This window comes from Hippocampus guttulatus, chromosome 3 (assembly GCF_054856545.1).
Source record: "Hippocampus guttulatus isolate MCC_2025c chromosome 3, RoL_Hgut_1.0, whole genome shotgun sequence".
Taxonomy (NCBI): domain Eukaryota; kingdom Metazoa; phylum Chordata; class Actinopteri; order Syngnathiformes; family Syngnathidae; genus Hippocampus; species Hippocampus guttulatus.
Window position 1 is genome coordinate 29,368,745 of NC_141263.1, and position 16,270 is coordinate 29,385,014.

The 16,270-nt window shown below is 59.9% G+C and overlaps 2 protein-coding genes across 4 annotated transcripts; one reads left to right on the forward strand and one right to left on the reverse strand.

Annotated features, from left to right (window-relative positions):
- Positions 1-3,143: 3,143 nt before the first annotated feature.
- Positions 3,144-8,392, forward strand: plekhg4 (pleckstrin homology and RhoGEF domain containing G4). Its single transcript, XM_086106504.1, is given in 5 exon segments — positions 3,144-3,496; positions 3,594-5,453; positions 5,583-5,670; positions 5,735-5,893; positions 5,896-8,392. Coding segments are annotated over 5 exon segments (3,183 nt in total). The 3' UTR covers positions 6,619-8,392.
- A 272-nt stretch (positions 8,393-8,664) lies between these two features.
- wdr59 (WD repeat domain 59) lies at positions 8,665-16,269 on the reverse strand. Of its 3 annotated transcripts, XM_086108111.1 has the most exons (25): positions 16,074-16,269; positions 14,884-14,933; positions 14,225-14,360; positions 14,062-14,147; positions 13,798-13,878; positions 13,687-13,724; positions 13,500-13,588; positions 13,299-13,415; positions 13,143-13,220; positions 12,910-13,066; positions 12,615-12,694; positions 12,404-12,533; positions 12,210-12,340; positions 11,975-12,139; positions 11,812-11,907; positions 11,653-11,751; positions 11,465-11,586; positions 11,233-11,386; positions 11,016-11,143; positions 10,860-10,941; positions 10,685-10,797; positions 10,488-10,605; positions 10,274-10,416; positions 10,059-10,201; positions 9,604-9,971 (listed from the first exon to the last, which is right to left on the reverse strand). In XM_086108111.1, exons 1-25 carry the CDS (start codon positions 16,125-16,127, stop codon positions 9,736-9,738), a joined length of 2,826 nt encoding a protein of 941 aa, XP_085964237.1. In that variant the 5' UTR covers positions 16,128-16,269; the 3' UTR covers positions 9,604-9,735. The 3 variants fall into 3 exon arrangements, with proteins under 3 accessions (XP_085964238.1, XP_085964237.1, XP_085964236.1); XM_086108110.1 differs by having other exon boundaries at positions 12,210-12,533; XM_086108112.1 differs by lacking the exons at positions 12,910-13,066; positions 13,143-13,220; positions 13,299-13,415; ... (3 more) ...; positions 14,062-14,147; positions 14,225-14,360 and having other exon boundaries at positions 8,665-9,971; positions 12,210-12,533; positions 16,074-16,268.
- Position 16,270: the final 1 nt, after the last annotated feature.

The following is a 16,270-nucleotide window of genomic DNA, read 5'->3' on the forward strand; positions in this document are numbered from 1 at the left end:
CCGACCGACATGGCCGCCGCGTTGTCCGGTCTTCGGTCTTCGTCCACTCTGGTATGGGAAATTCGTCCGAAGCGACCCGACTCGCGGGCTCCCCCGAAGTGTTTTTTCTTCAAAGGAGCCGCATCTTCCTTCGTCCCTCGAGCGAGCGAGTAGGTTGGATTTTTGATCGTTCCGGTCGGGAACGAAATGAGCTCGATCATCTTCGCCGACGCCAACGTGTGCCGGCGGTTAGCCCGTAGCTCGCCGTTCCGCCTTCGGGCCTCTCGTCGGACTCCTTTGCTTCATTTCCTTCGGGCGGTCGCGGCTCGGCGCGAATCGGAGGCGTTTGTGTCGCCGCTACTTTACTCGCGACCTCGACTCGGCTTGAGATCGGGGCCGGCTTCCCCGCCGGGAGCACGGAGGAGCGTGAAGGCGGTCGCGGATGGCGAACGTGGTTTACATGGCTCAAGGTCTCGCGTTCGGGTCAGGGGCGGGAATACGACGTGACAATAAAGTCGTATTCGATTCAACGTCGGGGGCTCCGGACGAAGAATCAGGAACCTCGACCGGTGATCGTCGGCTAACGCGGATCCGGGTCGATCCTTCGATTCGGGAACAAGAATCGGGGACCTCTTTCTTCCAGGACCGGGGTCCGAACCCCTACGTTGCACGGGACGCCGATCGAGCGTCTGCGTCTGAGCGCGCGAGGGAGACGACTGACATTTTGTCAAGCGAGTCGACGCGTGGCGCGCCGCTCCTCCCGCACTCGCGGCGTCCGCGTTTGGATCCGCGTTGGAGTCCGCGAGGAGGACGAGTCTCCCCCCGCCGAAGGGTAAGTGCTTTGTCTTAACCTTTGTTTCATGACGACGCTAACGTTCGCCGGCCCGCGCGCACACAAGCGAGTAAGCTCCTGTTTTAATTCAAGTGTCACTCAGCCCGGCGGCGATCCTTGGAATTTCGCGCGTTCCCTTTCCATAAATCTCAACTTGGACTTTTCAAGTGACGACCACACAATTGAGTCTCCACGCCACGGAAACAATTTGTCACGCGGACTGAGCATGCGCGGCGCGGTGTCGGGGGAATGCCGGCGGAGTCGGTGGCCCGAGGGGGCGGAGCTCGTGTTTGTGCGTGGGCACGGGTTGGATGTTAGCTGGCAGAGGTCAGAGGTCAAGACAAGCCAAATGGGAATTCACTGGGTTGTTTTTGTGCCCGCGGGGCGTGCGTGCGTGCGCTTCTCCGGGCGTCTTCCCGCACTCGACGCGCTTCGCTTCCGGAACATTGCGTCCGCGACCCGGAATAAAAGCGGAACGAGCCGAGCCCCTGAAAGCTGACACCTTGCCCCCCCCCCCCCACTCGGCGCGTCTGGCAAAGCCGTTGCCCTTTTTAGAGGCCGGCAACCGAGCGGCGGCGGTTGAGGCGGGCGGATGGGCGCCGGCGCGTCACGCGGCCTCAGCCCAAGTCCGCAGCCCGTTTGGGGCCTCGGCATCAAAATGCGGACGGGTTGGGGCCATGCGCGGAAAAGCAAACATCAAAGGCCTCCGCAGCGCAGCCGCCTCTTTTCCGCCGAAGCTCTTGACCGACATCTTGATCGCCCCCCCCGGCACAAGTGTATTGTTCATAGTTTGGCATTTTGCGGTCGAAGCGTCATCGGTAACCCGAGTAACGCTTGCTTGCAAAAGGAGCAAGTCGGGGCTGTTGTTGAAAGATGGCATTGTCTCTTTGCGTCGGGCTCGAACGGAGCTGCGGCCAAACGGCCCGGTCGCCTTCGCTTTTGAAAATGGCGTCGCCGTGACGACCGGTGTCGAGCCCAGAAGAATACGAAGGGAGAGAGAGAGAGAGAGAGAGAGAGAGAGAACAGGTTGTGGCGAGTTACACCGACGACACGCCGCCCGCTCGCAAACCGGCAAAACCTGAACGATGGCCCGATGATCCGTTGACGCGCAAACCGGTCCTTCCTTCCTTCCCACTTCAGCCCTTCGGCCGGTCATCATCGTCATGGTTTTGGGGGACCTTATTTGACCCCCCCGCCCCCCCCCCCCCCCCTGGGCCACAAGCGGTCCTCGGCGTTCTTCGATGCAGCCTCCTCGAGATGGCTGCGGTGGTTTGGCCAACGGTTTGTTTTGTTGTCTTTGGAGCGGCAGGCGGGCGGGCGTTTTGCGGCATTTCGGCGGCGCCCGCGCAACCCGCTGTCCCGTCTCCATCTGAGCCAGCGACGCTCGCCAAGCCAAAAACAAGTTTGTCTCCGTTTGCGTTTGCGCTAGACCGCGCCTCGGCTTTGCCAAACGCAATTTGGGGGCTCTCGGGGCGCCGGCTCGAAAGACTCCAAAGAGCGACGCGAGCAAATGAAAATCCGTCCCAATGCGAAGTCCGCTCGGCAAGCCGAAGACGGAGCCGAGGCAGGCGGAATTCTCACCGTTTGAGAAAATCTGCTCGGACAAGGCCTTCCCATCGCGGCGGAACGCGATGGCCGGCCCACGGGCTCTTCTCCGTTCTCTCGTTTGGTGAATTTTCCGCCAAACCCGTCAGGACTCGGAATCTTTGGAGCGCCGCCTCCGGACGTCGTCGCCGTCGCCGCCCTCCCGGGCCACGTCCGCCGCCGTCCTTCGCCGGGTGTGCTGGAGAGCTGTTACCTTGGCAACCGCATCCCCCAAACACTTGCACTTTGCGCCAAAGCTTTGGCAAGCCGCCCGGGTGAGTTATGCGCTCGGCGTGCGCGTGCGCGTATCTAAATAGGGAGAGAGCGAGCGAGAGATCTAGCGCCATCTAGTAGAAACGGAGCGCTTAACGGAACCTCGAAAACGCATCCGAGAAATCCGAGGAAAGGCGCGGCCGGTCGTTTGTTTGCCGCGCCGAAGGTCTCACGACGGGCCTTTTTTGGGATCCGATTTGTCCGAGTGGGCTTTTGATGCGAGTAACGAGAATAATTCCGAGATTGGAGTTTTGCCGTCGTGACGTATCGTGTCCAAAAAATCTCCATCATCCGCCCGCCGAAGAGCCGCCGGCGCCGTTTGTCCTCATTTTTGCCTGCATGTTTGTCTTCTCGTCGGCGTGACCTTTAGCTGGCGAGGAGGAATCGGGGGCCCTCGGACGGAGGGGGGAGTCGGAGGGCGACCGCGCTGCCCGGATTCTCCCCGCAGAAAGGATCCTTGACCCAGTCGGTCTACATGCGGAACACGGCCGCGGGCGACCGCTCGGCTCGTCGCGCGCCGCCGAGCGATCGGGTTCTCGCCGACAAACGGGAGAATCCGACGGCGGCGGGGAGACGAAAGCGCAAGAAAGAGGGCAATCGGCGCGGATGGGGAGAAGGGGAGGAGCTCGACGGTACGGCGAGTTGGGCGCCGCGCTCGGACAACGGCCGGACGGCGACGGGCGGGCGGCGGGAACGGGAGGAAGGTCGCGACGGCGAGCCGCGGGGCGACGGGACCGGCGACCGCGCGGCGACAAACCGCGGCCCGAGGAACCGAGCCGGGGCGCCGGGCGAGGCGGCCAAAGTCACGACCGAGACGCCGGACGCGAGGCCCGACCGCGAGACGCGGAGGGACGACGCCGCGACCGGCGAGGAGACGAGACCGAGGCCCGGCCGAGAAGCCCGGCGGGAAGCGCGCGGGATGAAGACGGAGGGGAAAAACGGGCGGCGGGAGACCAGATGTTGACCACGCGTCAAACGGACGCGACGGGCTCCCGCTCCCTTGGGAAAAGCGCATCCGCGGCCGGGACTCTCGGTGGGAAAAACCCGCGCGGCAATTACACGCCCAAGACGCGCATTCTGAAAAGCCGCCTGAACCAATGCTCAGTCGGGACTCGTTTTCGGAAAAGCGCGCCGAGGACTCTCCTTTTGAAAAGCTACCCCAACGAATGGACGGCGACAACTCTTATTCTGAAAAGCCCACGGAACCGTTGCACACCGAGGACTCTTATTCTGAAAGGCGTCCCGAACAAATACGCAATCGGGAGTCTTATTTTGAAAAGTTACCCGAACAAATGGGCGGTGAGAACTCTTATTCGGAAAAGCCCACGGAATCATTACGCACCGGTGACTCTTACTCCGCAACGCATCCCGAACAAATACACAACTTTGACTTTTATTCTGAAAATCCCACAGAACCATTACACACCGTTTACTCTTATTCTGAAAGGCATCCCGAACAAATACACAATCGGGAGTCTAATTTTGAAAAGTTACCCCAACAAATAGACGGTGAGAACTCTTATTCTGAAAGGCCCACGCAACCGTTCCGCACCGACGACTCTTATTCTGAAAGGCATCCTGAACCAATACGAAATTGCGACTTTTATTCTGAAAAGCCGTCAGAACCATTGCACACAGAGCACTCTTATTCTGAAAGGCATCCGGAACAAATCCACAATCGGGAGCCTTATTTCGAAAAGTTACCCGAACAAGTAGACGTTGAGAACTCTTATTCTGAAAAGCCCACAAAACAATTAGACACCGATGAGTCTCTTGCTGAAAAGGTTCCCGAACAAATACACAATTGGGACTCTTATTTTGAAACTTTACCCAAACAGGTAGACGGTGAGAACTCTTATTCGGAAAAGCCCACGGAACAATTACACACCGAGGACTTTTATTCTGAAAGGCATCCCGAACAAAGCGACCCCGTGGGCTCTTCTCGTCCAAATTTAACACAAGCACACCTGCGCAGCGAAGGCTCTTCTGCCGAAAAGGTCCCAGCGCAAATACGCAACGAGGACTCTCGTTGCGAAAACGTCGCCGAGCAAATATGCGCCGAGAACTCCCCTTTCGCGAGGCTTTCGGAACAAGTACGCGACGGGGACTTTGATCGGCGAGAGCGGACGACCCCGCCGCGCGCGGACGCCCGCGACTCACGTTGCCCCAAACCTCCGCGAGAGATGCGGGCTGCGCATTCTTCTTCCGAAAAGCTGCCAGAAGACAGACGCCGCCCGCACTCGGATTCCGCGACGCCGACCGAACAAACGCACCCCGAAGACGCCGCTGCCGAAAGCGGTGTCGAACGCAGGCACGGCGCCGACTCTTTTTCGGAAAACTCTTGTGGCGGCGACCCGCTCCCCCGACGCGGACGCGGCGAGAAGGCTTCCCCTCGGACCCGTCCCGAAGCCTTTCACGCCGACGACGAAAGGCGATCCCCGCACGCAGACTCTCCGCAAGGCCTCGCTTCCTTCAGCTCCGGCTGCGGCGGGATGCTCCTGCGCTCTGGAGTTGTCTCTTTGCCCGGTAACCACACGCGCGCACACGCGGACAAAGACGCGCACGTGGCCACGAGCGGAGGTCAGACGTGGGCGCGTCTCGGTTTTTTGGGCTGGCCGTGCGTCGGATGGCGTAAACGCACAAGTTTCCTTTCCGCAGCAAGTGGAGATCGAAGCGGGCGCGCTCTCCCGACGGCGGACGCCGGAGCGGGTGCCGCGCGGTCACACCCCGAACGCCGCGGCGGCGAGCCGCTCCGCCCGATCCGCGACGACGTCTCCACGCTCGGGTACGTCCGCCGATGATGTCGCATCCTTGGGCGTGCCCTGGGGGGGGGGGGGGGGGGGCAAAATCCGCTAGCCCACCCGCGGCCGTGACGCGGCATGCTGCTGTGACGTCCCGTCCTTTTGTCGCTTAGCGTCGGCGCGCCTGCCGCAACGGTGCTCGTGGACGCCCGGCGGGCCGCGCCCGCTCCCGCCCTCCTGTCGGCGCTGGAGGCCGCGCGGGTAAGGCGGCGGGTCACGTCACGTCACGTCACGTCACGCGACTCCCTTGACATTGCGCATGCAGGAGGAGGTTCCGGGCCGCGTGTTGGTGCTGATGGACGAGGATTCCGACTCGGCCCTGCGCGTGGACCCGCCCGCACAGGTGACGCATCGTTTGCTAGCTTGCGGTCAGCCGGGTACTCGTCGCGCGGCTTCGGGTGTGCGTGCGGGTGCGGGTGTGGGCGTGTTTGCTTTTGTCAAGGTGCTCTTTTGCGTCCGATTGTTCCGCGGCCGTTTTGCTTTGGAGTGCGTCTCGGGCAGGGGAAGGGAAGCGCCGTCCCTCCCTACGCCAACGCGGCCGCCATCGCGGCCGAGGGGGACGCGCCGGCGGAGGAGCGGCGCGCCGCCCCGGACGAGCACCGGCGACGGCGTCCTCCCGTCGCGGAGGCCGCCTTCCGCGAGATGACGTCGCTGGCCGACGAGCGCGGCGAGCGGCGGCTGAGCTCCGCCCGCGCCGCGTCGGACGAGAAGATGGCCGACGCGCGGCCGGCCGGAGACCCCGCGGGGCGACGCCCCCGCTCCGGCTCCGCCTCCGCCGATCCCCCGCCGGACGGCCCCCCCTCACCCTCCGCCGGTCCTCGGCGCACGCCCCTCCTCCGCCGCCTCTTTGGCGGCGAGCCCCGCGGGCCGCGCCTCGGCTCGTTGGCCGGCTCCGCCCCCTCGCCCCATCCGCTTCGCAAAACTCAAAGCTTCGACCGTCCCGCCGCCCCGCAGGCTTGCCGCTCGGGCCCGTCGGCGGCCCGCGGCCCGAGCGCGCCGGCGCGCAGAGGAAACACGGGCGTGTTCATCCGAGGTTTGGAGGTCAGCGGCGCCGAGGCGGGCCAGCGCAGCTTCCGGGCGGGGACCGAGACGTCGCCGGCGGAAGGTGACGAAAGGTGGGTCGACGTCCCTGGGTTGTTGCTACGGTAACCGGGGCCGAGTGATTTCGGGTCTGGCAAACCAGATGAGGGCCAGTTGTGGAGTGAAGTATTTGGGCCAGAAATCAATTTACAACTCCGGCCCGTAGATGGCCAGCCAGGATTGAGCCACCCTTAAATGCAGTTTCTGATTCATTTTTTCACACACACAGCCTTGTTTTACAATTGCACACCGATGCGGAATTCCATTCATCACACACACACGCGCGCGCGCGCGCGCGCGCGAGGTTCAATCAGGCCCGCAGGATAATTTAAAAATGAAAAAAAATACATCAAAGACACAGAATTAATATTTGTATAAGGTGCAACTCGTTGAGTATCCGCTAGGGGACACTGTTTTGACCAGAGAAGACAACAGCAGCCTCAGTCCGTCACTGAGACAGACATTGTATAGTAAGCCGTTTTTACACGAAACAAACGGTCAGTTGAACCGGGGTTGTCTAGACCGAACACCTGCATGTGTACCCCTACACCACTATTGACTGTGACTTGCCCTGCACTATTGGCGTATTTGGCAATCACTAGAGAGAGTTTAAAAAAGAAAAAAAAAGAAAAGTGTTTGGTGTATTTTATTTTCACATGTGACTGAGCGGGGTTTGAACCCAGGGAGCCTGGACCGAAAGCCGGCGCGTGTGCCTCTACACTATGACATAGTGTGGTTTTTTTCAGGCTAAAAACGTTTTCCGGCTAAAAACGCCTTACTAATGTTTTTTTTCGGCTAAAAACGCCTTACTATACTATGTCGTATTTTTCGTTTTTTTCGAGCTAAAAACGCCTTACTATACTATGTCGTTTTTTTGGGGCTAAAAACGCCTTACTATACTATGTCGTTTTTTTTCGGCTAAAAACGCCTTACTATACTGTCGTTTTTTTCGGGCTAAAAACGCCTTACTATACTATGTCGTTTTTTTCGGCTAAAAAGGCCTTACTATACTATGTCGTTTTTTTCGGCTAAAAACGCCTTACTATACTATGTTGTTTTTTTTCGGGCTAAAAACGCCTTACTATACTGTCCTTTTTTTCAGCTAAAAAGGCCTTACTATACTATGTCGGGTTTTTTCCGGCTAAAAACGCCTTACTATACTGTGTCGTTTTTTCCGGCTAAAAACGCCTTACTATACTGTGTCGTTTTTTTCGGGCTAAAAACGCCTTACTATACTATGTCGTTTTTTTCGGCTAAAAAGGCCTTACTATACTATGTCGTTTTTTTTCCGGGCTAAAAACGCCTTACTATACTATGTCGTTTTTTTCGGCTAAAAAGGCCTTACTATACTATGTCGTTTTTTTTTCGGCTAAAAAGGCCTTACTATACTATGTCCTTTTTTTTCGGCTAAAAAGGCCTTACTATACTATGTCCTTTTTTTCGTTTTTTTCGGCTAAAAATGCCTTACTATACTATGTCGTTTTTTTTCGGCTAAAAACGCCTTACTATACTATGTCGTTTTTTTTCGGGCTAAAAACGCCTTACTATACTATGTCGGGTTTTTTTCGGCTAAAAACGCCTTACTATACTATGTCGTTTTTTTTGGCTAAAAACGCCTTACTATACTATGTCGTTTTTTTCGGCTAAAAACGCCTTACTATACTATGTCGTTTTTTTCGGCTAAAAACGCCTTACTATACTATGTTGTTTTTTTCGGCTAAAAACCCCTTACTATACATGGTCGTTTTTTTCAGCTAAAAAGTGCATTTTTCCAGTGTATGTGAGTTATATGTGAGGTTCACAAATGAAGACAATAAACATATTTTTATAACAGTCGTTTTTTTTTTTAATGTGGGTCAAATGTGGCTCATGAAAGATGTGGCTTAGTCCAGGTTGAATTCAGGCTGATATCAGGAACCTGTTCTGGCCCAGCGTCGGGCCGCAGTAGGGCCAGATATGGTTTTACAATGCGGCTCAGATCTGGCCCGAATGCGGCCCGCATCGTGGATGCCAGACGTGGGCCACTGCGGGACCGTCATTCATTGAGGTACTGTATGTGGGCCGAGTGGACGTGCCGTGTCTTCCCCAGAGCTGGGCCGGACCAATTTTGCTGACTGGGGGGGGTTTTGCTCTCTGGCTCCGGATTTGCCACCTCTGCTTCGTGTCGTGGGCCTCCGTGTTGGCGCAAAAGTGGGACAGAGGCCTTCCCCAAATGGTCACAGAACAAGGAAGCGCGCGCGGCAAAAACCTCAAATGAGACAAACGGGTGGAAAGAAAAAAGAAATTGGGATTGTGGGAAAACTACAGGCCAAGGTTGACAAGACGAGTCGATCTGACAAGAAAAAAAAGAAAAATACTCGACAGAATACTGCCGGATGTATCCAAGCAAAATTCCTAATTGGACAAAATGTCATTTTACAGCAATAGAGGCAAAAAAAAAAGGTGTCCCCAAGTAGCGATTCAATGAAAATGCCCCCCCCCTTCAACTCAAAAGCAAAAAAATTGAGTCCAAAAAAAAAAAAAAGTGCCTCAAACGACACAAAGTTCCTTGAACTTGAAAGTCCCGCCCCCCCTGCCTCTTTTCCACGTCTCCCTTTCAAAGGATGGTTCTCGGGCTTTCTCGGGCACGTTGTGTCGCCGCGGGGGGAGATGGACAGCGGGCCCGAGAGGCGGGACATTTTGCAGCACCCGCAAAGGAACCGGATGGGACCTCGGACTCGGGATCGGCTTCGGTCATTGTGCCCTCTGCTGGCGAAAAGCAAGACTGCGGTGGGGAAGCGGATCGCGGACGGTCAAAAAAGCAAACGTTCATTAAAAAAAAAAAAAAAGGGCAATAATGGATCACTAAGAAACGTCTGGCCGTTTCCCGTTTTGTGATCCACAAAAAAAAAGGAAATCTCAACAAATAAAACTCGATGAATGTGCGTATCGTGCTGGTGGGCAGTTCTGGGGGGAAAAAAAAAGACCTCCAAAGTTGGGCACGGGGGGGGACTTCTGATTGGCAATCATTGGCTCAGTCAGTCCAAAGGGAGATTGAGGCGAATGACAGAAAGGTGCGATCAATCAAGCTTTTATTGCGAAAGCGCGCCGACCTTTCCCGCCGACGCGTTGGCGGGCCGAAGAGCGCGGCGACTCGGACGTCGTCGAGCGTCGGCGCACCGAGGGCGGGGGGGTCCGGCGAGGCCTTCAGAAGTTGCTCCGCCGCAGACAGCGGCACCCGCAGCCGGCCGGGCACTGCTCCTGCCGCCGGAACCAGTCCATCATGTGAGCCGTGTGGCCGCCGTGGCCGCAGCTGAGGCAGAAGTGGGAGGAGCCTCGCACGGACACGTGACACACCACGCACCGGAAGCTGAGACGCCTGCACGTCGCGCACTGAGTGCCGCGGCTGGGACTCCCGCAGTGGCAGCACAACACGCGCAACCCTGAAAGCACAAGTGCGGGTGAGCCGCGGTCGAGGGGGCGGGGGGGTCGGACGCCGGAACGCGGAGGACGGGAGCGCCGCGGCGTACCGACGCCTTGGTGCGGCTCGGCCGGGCGGGAAGCGAACTTGAGCACGTCGGCCCGCTTGTCTCGGAGGTCCCAGCGATACAGAATTTCCGCGTAGCATTTCTTGAAGTCGTCGAACCGCGGCGTGCCGGTCGGGTCCAAAAGTCTGCGGAAGTGACATCGCCACATTTTTATTTAGGGATTGGGGGGGGGGGGGGGGGGGGGGGTGGAGTTTCACCTTTTGTTCATGTCGTGCCGCTCGCGCTCCCGCAGGTCGGCGTGTCCCCGGTTGCCGTGGCGGGCGTCTTCGGGGGACTCGCCGCCGGCGCCGGCCTGTTCCGGGAGGGTGTCCCGACACGCAAAGGTCTCGCTCGGGCCGGGCTGGACACAAGGCCGCCGCGCGTCACTTCCCGCGTCCCGACGCGGCGACCTCGGGGCGCGTCCATACTTACGTAGCGCGCCGGGTGGGCCTGCGGCGCGGCGTGCGGGCGGTCGGGGCCCGACTCGGTGAAGACGCTGCACAGCATGGCGAGCGTCTGCACGTCGCTCATGCGACTGTAGTGCTCCACGCTTGGGGGCAGACGACGACGGCGGGTTAGCGGCGAGCGGCGCGATCGGCGAGCGGCGCGATCGGCGAGCGGCGACTCACAGCGTCTCCAGCAGGTTGCGTCCAAACGGATGACTGGCCCACGGCGCCTCGGCGTCCGGGTCCGAGTCGGGACTCAGGCCCCGCTCGCTCGCCGCCGAGGCCAGGGCCCAGACCTGGAGGCGCGCGCGAGCAAATATGAAGGTGGACGTTTGCGCTTGCGCGCGCACGCGTCTACCTTGGCCACGTCTCGGCGGCCGGCGGCCAGCGCGGCGGCGGCGTTCTTCTGACACGTGTCCTCTGTGTCGCGCGCGTTCAGGCTGAGAGAAGGAGCAGACGACGTGAGGTCGCGCGCGGCGGGGACGTGACTCGCGGTCGGGCTCCGCCCACTCACATGTAATTCTCTCCCAGAACTTTGTGGACGGGAAGCAGGCAGGAGATTTCCTGGACGATGACCTTCCCCGCCAACTTGACGGAGCGGCCGTCGCCGACGTCCCTCTTGCTCTTGAAGCGCCGCGATTTCTGGAGGACGCGAGCACACGGGTACGGCCAACGTGCGCGTACCGAACGTCTCGCTACGTTTTTGTGCCGGATTTGCGCGCGCGCCTCACCCGTTCCTTGTAGTAGAAGGAGGAGATGGACACGGTGTCTTTGTCGGCTCGGGTGGGGCTGCCGCTGTAAAGTCGCAGCGCGTTCTGAGACTCGGAGCGAATCTTCATGGGCGTCAACACGCCGCTGTGGTAGGCCGACAGAGCCGACAGCGACCTGACGCGCGCGACAGATACGCACGCGCGTGAAAACATTGGCGCGCCGGGGCGGGCGCGGGCGCGCGGGCGGCGCTACCTGGGCGTGGGCTCGGTGGGCGGGGCCACGCGGTGCATGGTGACGGGCCGGGTGAAGTAAACCAGGCAGCCGGTGCCGCAAAAGCGGGCCCCCGACGTGCGCGGGAAGGGAATGTTGGCGTCCTGACGGGGAGGCGCACTTCAGCCATGCGCGAAGGCCGCCGAGCAAAGATCTCCCGCGCGGGTTACCTGGTAGGAGCCGTAGGTGTTGACGACCCGCGGGAAGGCCTGCAGCGTCGGAGCCACGGGATTGGACAGCACAAAAGGTCCCGAGGACGGGCCGTCTTCCTGCCGGGGACGATACGCGTTTCACGTTTTGGCTAGCTAAGCTAATTGGCCTCTTCTCACCGCGTCCGACTCGAGACAGGACACCAGCTTCCGGACGCAAGGTTCCAGGCAGTTCTGGTTCCTCTTCACCTTCTGCAGGGACACGTCGGTCAGGATCTGAAAGGCAAGAGCGGCACGTGAGGACGTCGCGGGGGGGGGGGCGCGGGGGGGCGGCGTACGGTACTTTGTGGATTTTGGTCTTCATGGCGGCGGAGATGCTGGTCGGGGAGATGAACTGGAAGGTGGGGGCGCTGTTGTTGGGGTACTGTCCCGGGAACTTCATGAGCAGGCGGACCCGATGAGTCCCGAAGTGAGCCGACACCACGCAGCTGCAGTTCACCGCGTCCATCTCCGCAAAATCGGGAAAGGTAAGCGTTAAGTCACCCGCGAGGCGGCGCCCGCCAGCCCCGGCGTCTCACCTCCACGTTGACGTTCCGGATCTGCAGGTTGACCAGAGAGAATTCCTGCTGGAGCGTCTGAGCCAGTCCGGAAGACGCCGCCGCCGCCGCCGAGTCCCGCCCGCCGCCCGCACGAGAGACGCCGTCGCGATCTGAAGGGGACGGAGCGCGGGGGTGACCGAGACCGAGATGGGCGGAAGGAGCGGGTGCGCCACCGTGCGGATGAGGCCCGACGGCGACTCTGGCGCGCCGTCCCTCCGAATCGGCGGACGCGGGCGACTCGTCCGTCTCGGCGACGGCGGACGCGCCGTCCGTCGGCTGGTCGGCAGGGTCGCTGACGCACAGCTGCGGCGCGACAAAGGGGACAAGGACGAGGACGATGAGACGTCGTGGGACGGCCGCTGGGCTAAGCGGGTGGAGCTTGACCTTCTGGAGCTGCGGGTCCAGCCTCCAGATCCTTAGCGTCTGATCTCTGGACCACGTCACCAGCTGGAAGTCTTTGCAACCTGACGCACAAACGAGGACGCGCGTCAACCGCTTTCAGGCGCGGCCGGCGGGCGCGAATCGGAAGGAGGACGAGAGGCAACGTGAGGTCGTCGCGGCTCGGCCTCTTTTGGGGAGGGGGAATGTCAAATCCTCTTCGATCCTGCTTTTTACGCCGACGGTCCGGAGGTTCTTTTGCCACCTGCGGCCGCACGGACGACAAGTTCCGTTTCCTGACCTTCCTTCCGCGGCCTCCACTGGAACTCCAGCACGACGTCGTCGTGTCCCACGAAGGCGTGCACCGGGCTGTTCAGGTCCAGCGTGGACCACAGGAGGAGACTGTTCTCGCGCCGCAGCTGCGGAACCATCACCGTCACCAGCCCGTTGGAGAAGGGCTGAAGGAAAGCGCACGTAAGCCCGTGACGCGCACGCAGACGCGGGGGAGCCTTTGCGGACGTGCGGCGTCCTGACCGTGTATCGGGCCTTCCACACGGGAACCTGACATGATAAGATGTTCAAGTACTTCCTGGGCTGCCGGTAGTCCCAAAACTGCACGCACAGAACATATCGCGAATGAGGTCAGGGTGGTCGCGGGGGGTTGGGGGTTGGGCGTCGCCGGCGTCCCACCCTGACGGAGTTGTCCTGGCTGCTGGTGGCCAGGATGAACTCGTGCTCCGGGTGCCAGTCCAGCCCGTGGATCTTGGACAGGTGCGCCGCCACGTATTCGCAGGCCGCGTTGGGTTTCTGCAAACGCGCCCGCAGCCGATTTGAGTTTGTCGCTTTTGTGGGGCGCGCCGGCCGGCCGGGCGGGCGGGCGTCCGTTCTCACCCGTCTGTCCCAGATGCGCACGTCGCCGTCGTGACTGGACGCCAGCACGTTACGGTTCCTGCGGTTCCACTTGACCTGCGACGCGCCGGCTGACGGCGACAAACCCGTCGGAGTGAAAAAAGTCCTTTCTTGGGGACCGCTTCGATTCGGGGGGCCGGCTCGCCCTCGCCCGTTTGTTTGCACTCACCGACGGCGGACAGCGCCACGGCGGGTTTGCGCGCGTCTCTGCGGCGGGGGACCGAAAACAAAAGCTCACGCGAGCTCACGTGAAAAGGAGCTCGGCGCGCGCCCTTCTCACCTGATGTCCCAGATGTACATGTACGTGTCCACCGAGCTGCTGACCAGGAACTCGGCTTCGAAGCGCGACCAGTCCAGGTCGCTGCGTCCGGTCGCGTGATGGCGAAGGGGGGGGGGGGGGTGGGGGGGGGGGCGGAGAAAATAGTCCTTCCGTCACGTGATCCCGTGCGCCTCGCGAGGTCCCCACACCGCCGCGAGGTCGCGCACGACGCCGCATCGTCACGCGTCGACATGACGGGACAGCCCGTGATGGGAGGTCACGCACCTGATGACTCGCGTGTGTCCTTGCAGCGACGTGTGGACGCTTCCTCCGCCGTCCTTCCACGAGTACAAATCCACCCGCTGGTTGCTCTGGAAACGGCGTACACACGTACACACACAGGGTGAAAGCGACGTCGGGCTCGTGGCGGCGTTCGGCGCCAACGCACCGAGGCGGCAAAGATGTGCGCCTGAGAGCGGTGAGGGTTCCACTGGACGGTGCCCACGTCCCACTTGCTCTGGCGGGACATCTTCCTGGGCAGCTCCGACGGCGCCTCCAGGTTGGCCACGTACAGGAAACGCCGGCTGGCGGGGGGGGGGGAGAAGGCCGCTTTTTGGCAAGGGGGGCCACGTCGCACGACCTCGCCCCGTAGACCCAAATCCGTAGTTTAGCGGCTAGCTAAAGCGCGAGATAGCGGCTAGCTAATTGCTAGCCTGTCGGCGAGCGAGCGACGGCTGACTTCTTGCGCTTCGGGTGCCTTGCCTCTTCAGAGCGCTTTGCGTGTGGGGAGCTTTGGGGGGGGGGGGGGGGTGAGGAGTTTGATGCCTTGGACATTTCAGATATATGAAGACGTGCTCTTCCGTACATTGGTTCAATGGAAAACCAGATGTGAAGACCTTCTTTGTCCTTCTTGAAAAGTGCATTTTGTAGAAGTAGACTGCCCTATGCCCCCCCCCCCGACCCTCCAAATAAATAAATAAATAAATAAAACGTCCGGTTGCCAATCCCCGATGTCGGACTTTAGGGAGGGATTGCTCCAAACCATAAGCAGAATGATTCTGATTCTGATTCTGATTCTGCCAGCGTGATGTTCGCGGGGCGACTTACCCAGAAAGCACGGCGTGCGAGCCCAAGCAGTCCACGGACATGGTGGTCGCCTGCCAACACCGACACAACATGACAACGTGTTGAGAGGCACTCACCGGGGAACCGCCGTTCACGCCCCTCGCGGCGCCAGAAAAACAAAAACTCGGCCAGAACGCGGACCGGCTCCTTTTTCTTCTCGGCGACGAAACTCCAGCATGGACTTCCCAAACAAAAACGCACGTTTGAAAGCGGCGCCGGCACCACGCTTGGAGACTCCGCCTCCAGGAAAAATGGGCGACTAACCGGCCCGAGAAAGGAAAGGAACATCGGCCGACAGAAGCGATGGAGACACGCCGCAATCAAAGGATTCCCGTTTTGGCCGGGTCGCTTCAGCCATAGCGTTGAACACGTCCAAAAGGGAAAATGCCCCGTTTTTGCGCAACTTCCAAAATGCGCTTGCGCCCGGGGATGTCCGCCCGCGATCCTCGAAGGCCGCCGTCCCGGATGTTTGAAATGTCTCCCTCCTCCAACGCGCCGGATTTAAATCACGGGCTCCCCAGCGAGCCTCGAAGAAGCCCGGATCATTTGAATCGACTGCGTCGGGGGGAGGGAGACGTGTAGAAACATGCGGCTCTCGGGGACCGGCTTTGAACAATCCTGCCTTGGCCCACTCGGACCAGTCTCAAGTTGGGTCGGAAGCCGATGGCCCGGTGTCGGGCCATCGGGCCGGCGTTGCTACCGAAGCCCGCGGAGACCCTTTGCCGATTTCATCAACAGAATCGATTTCGTGCCATCGTTGGTGAAAGCTACATTTCCAACTAGCGTTTCTTTTCGGTGCGACGGCGCAACAAAAATCGAACGGTGATGCGAACGAAGGAAAAAGAACGCGGGAAAGCCTCGACATTGTGCCGTTTGACACGTTACGTTCGAAGGGACGGGGAATTGATCTCGGCTCGTTGGACGCCCTCCACCGCGATAGCGAACAATCCACTCGGAGCAAAATACAATACACATTTGCGACCGTCCAAATTTCGAGCGGAAGAATAGAGAGAGTCGTTGAGCAACGGACGGTGTCCAGTCGTGCGGCAATACTCGCCATCTGGAATCGGATTGTGCGCCACCAGTGACAAAAACGAACTCACATCGATTGCCGTTTGTGCAAGCATAAACTCCGAGTTAGTTCAAGCTGGAGAAGAAGCGACCGAACGCACCTGCGCGTCTCGAAACTCCAGCACCACATTCTCGCTGCTCCAGCGGGCCGCCATCTTGTCGGAGCGACTGAGACGTCAACAAACCGTCACGTGACAAACTCGTCCACCGACGTCGCGCGCTCTCGGTGGCTCTCGGGCTGGTGAAATTGAATTGTTCGATACGGAAAAGAAAACAAACTGTCCCGTGCTGCTTTTCA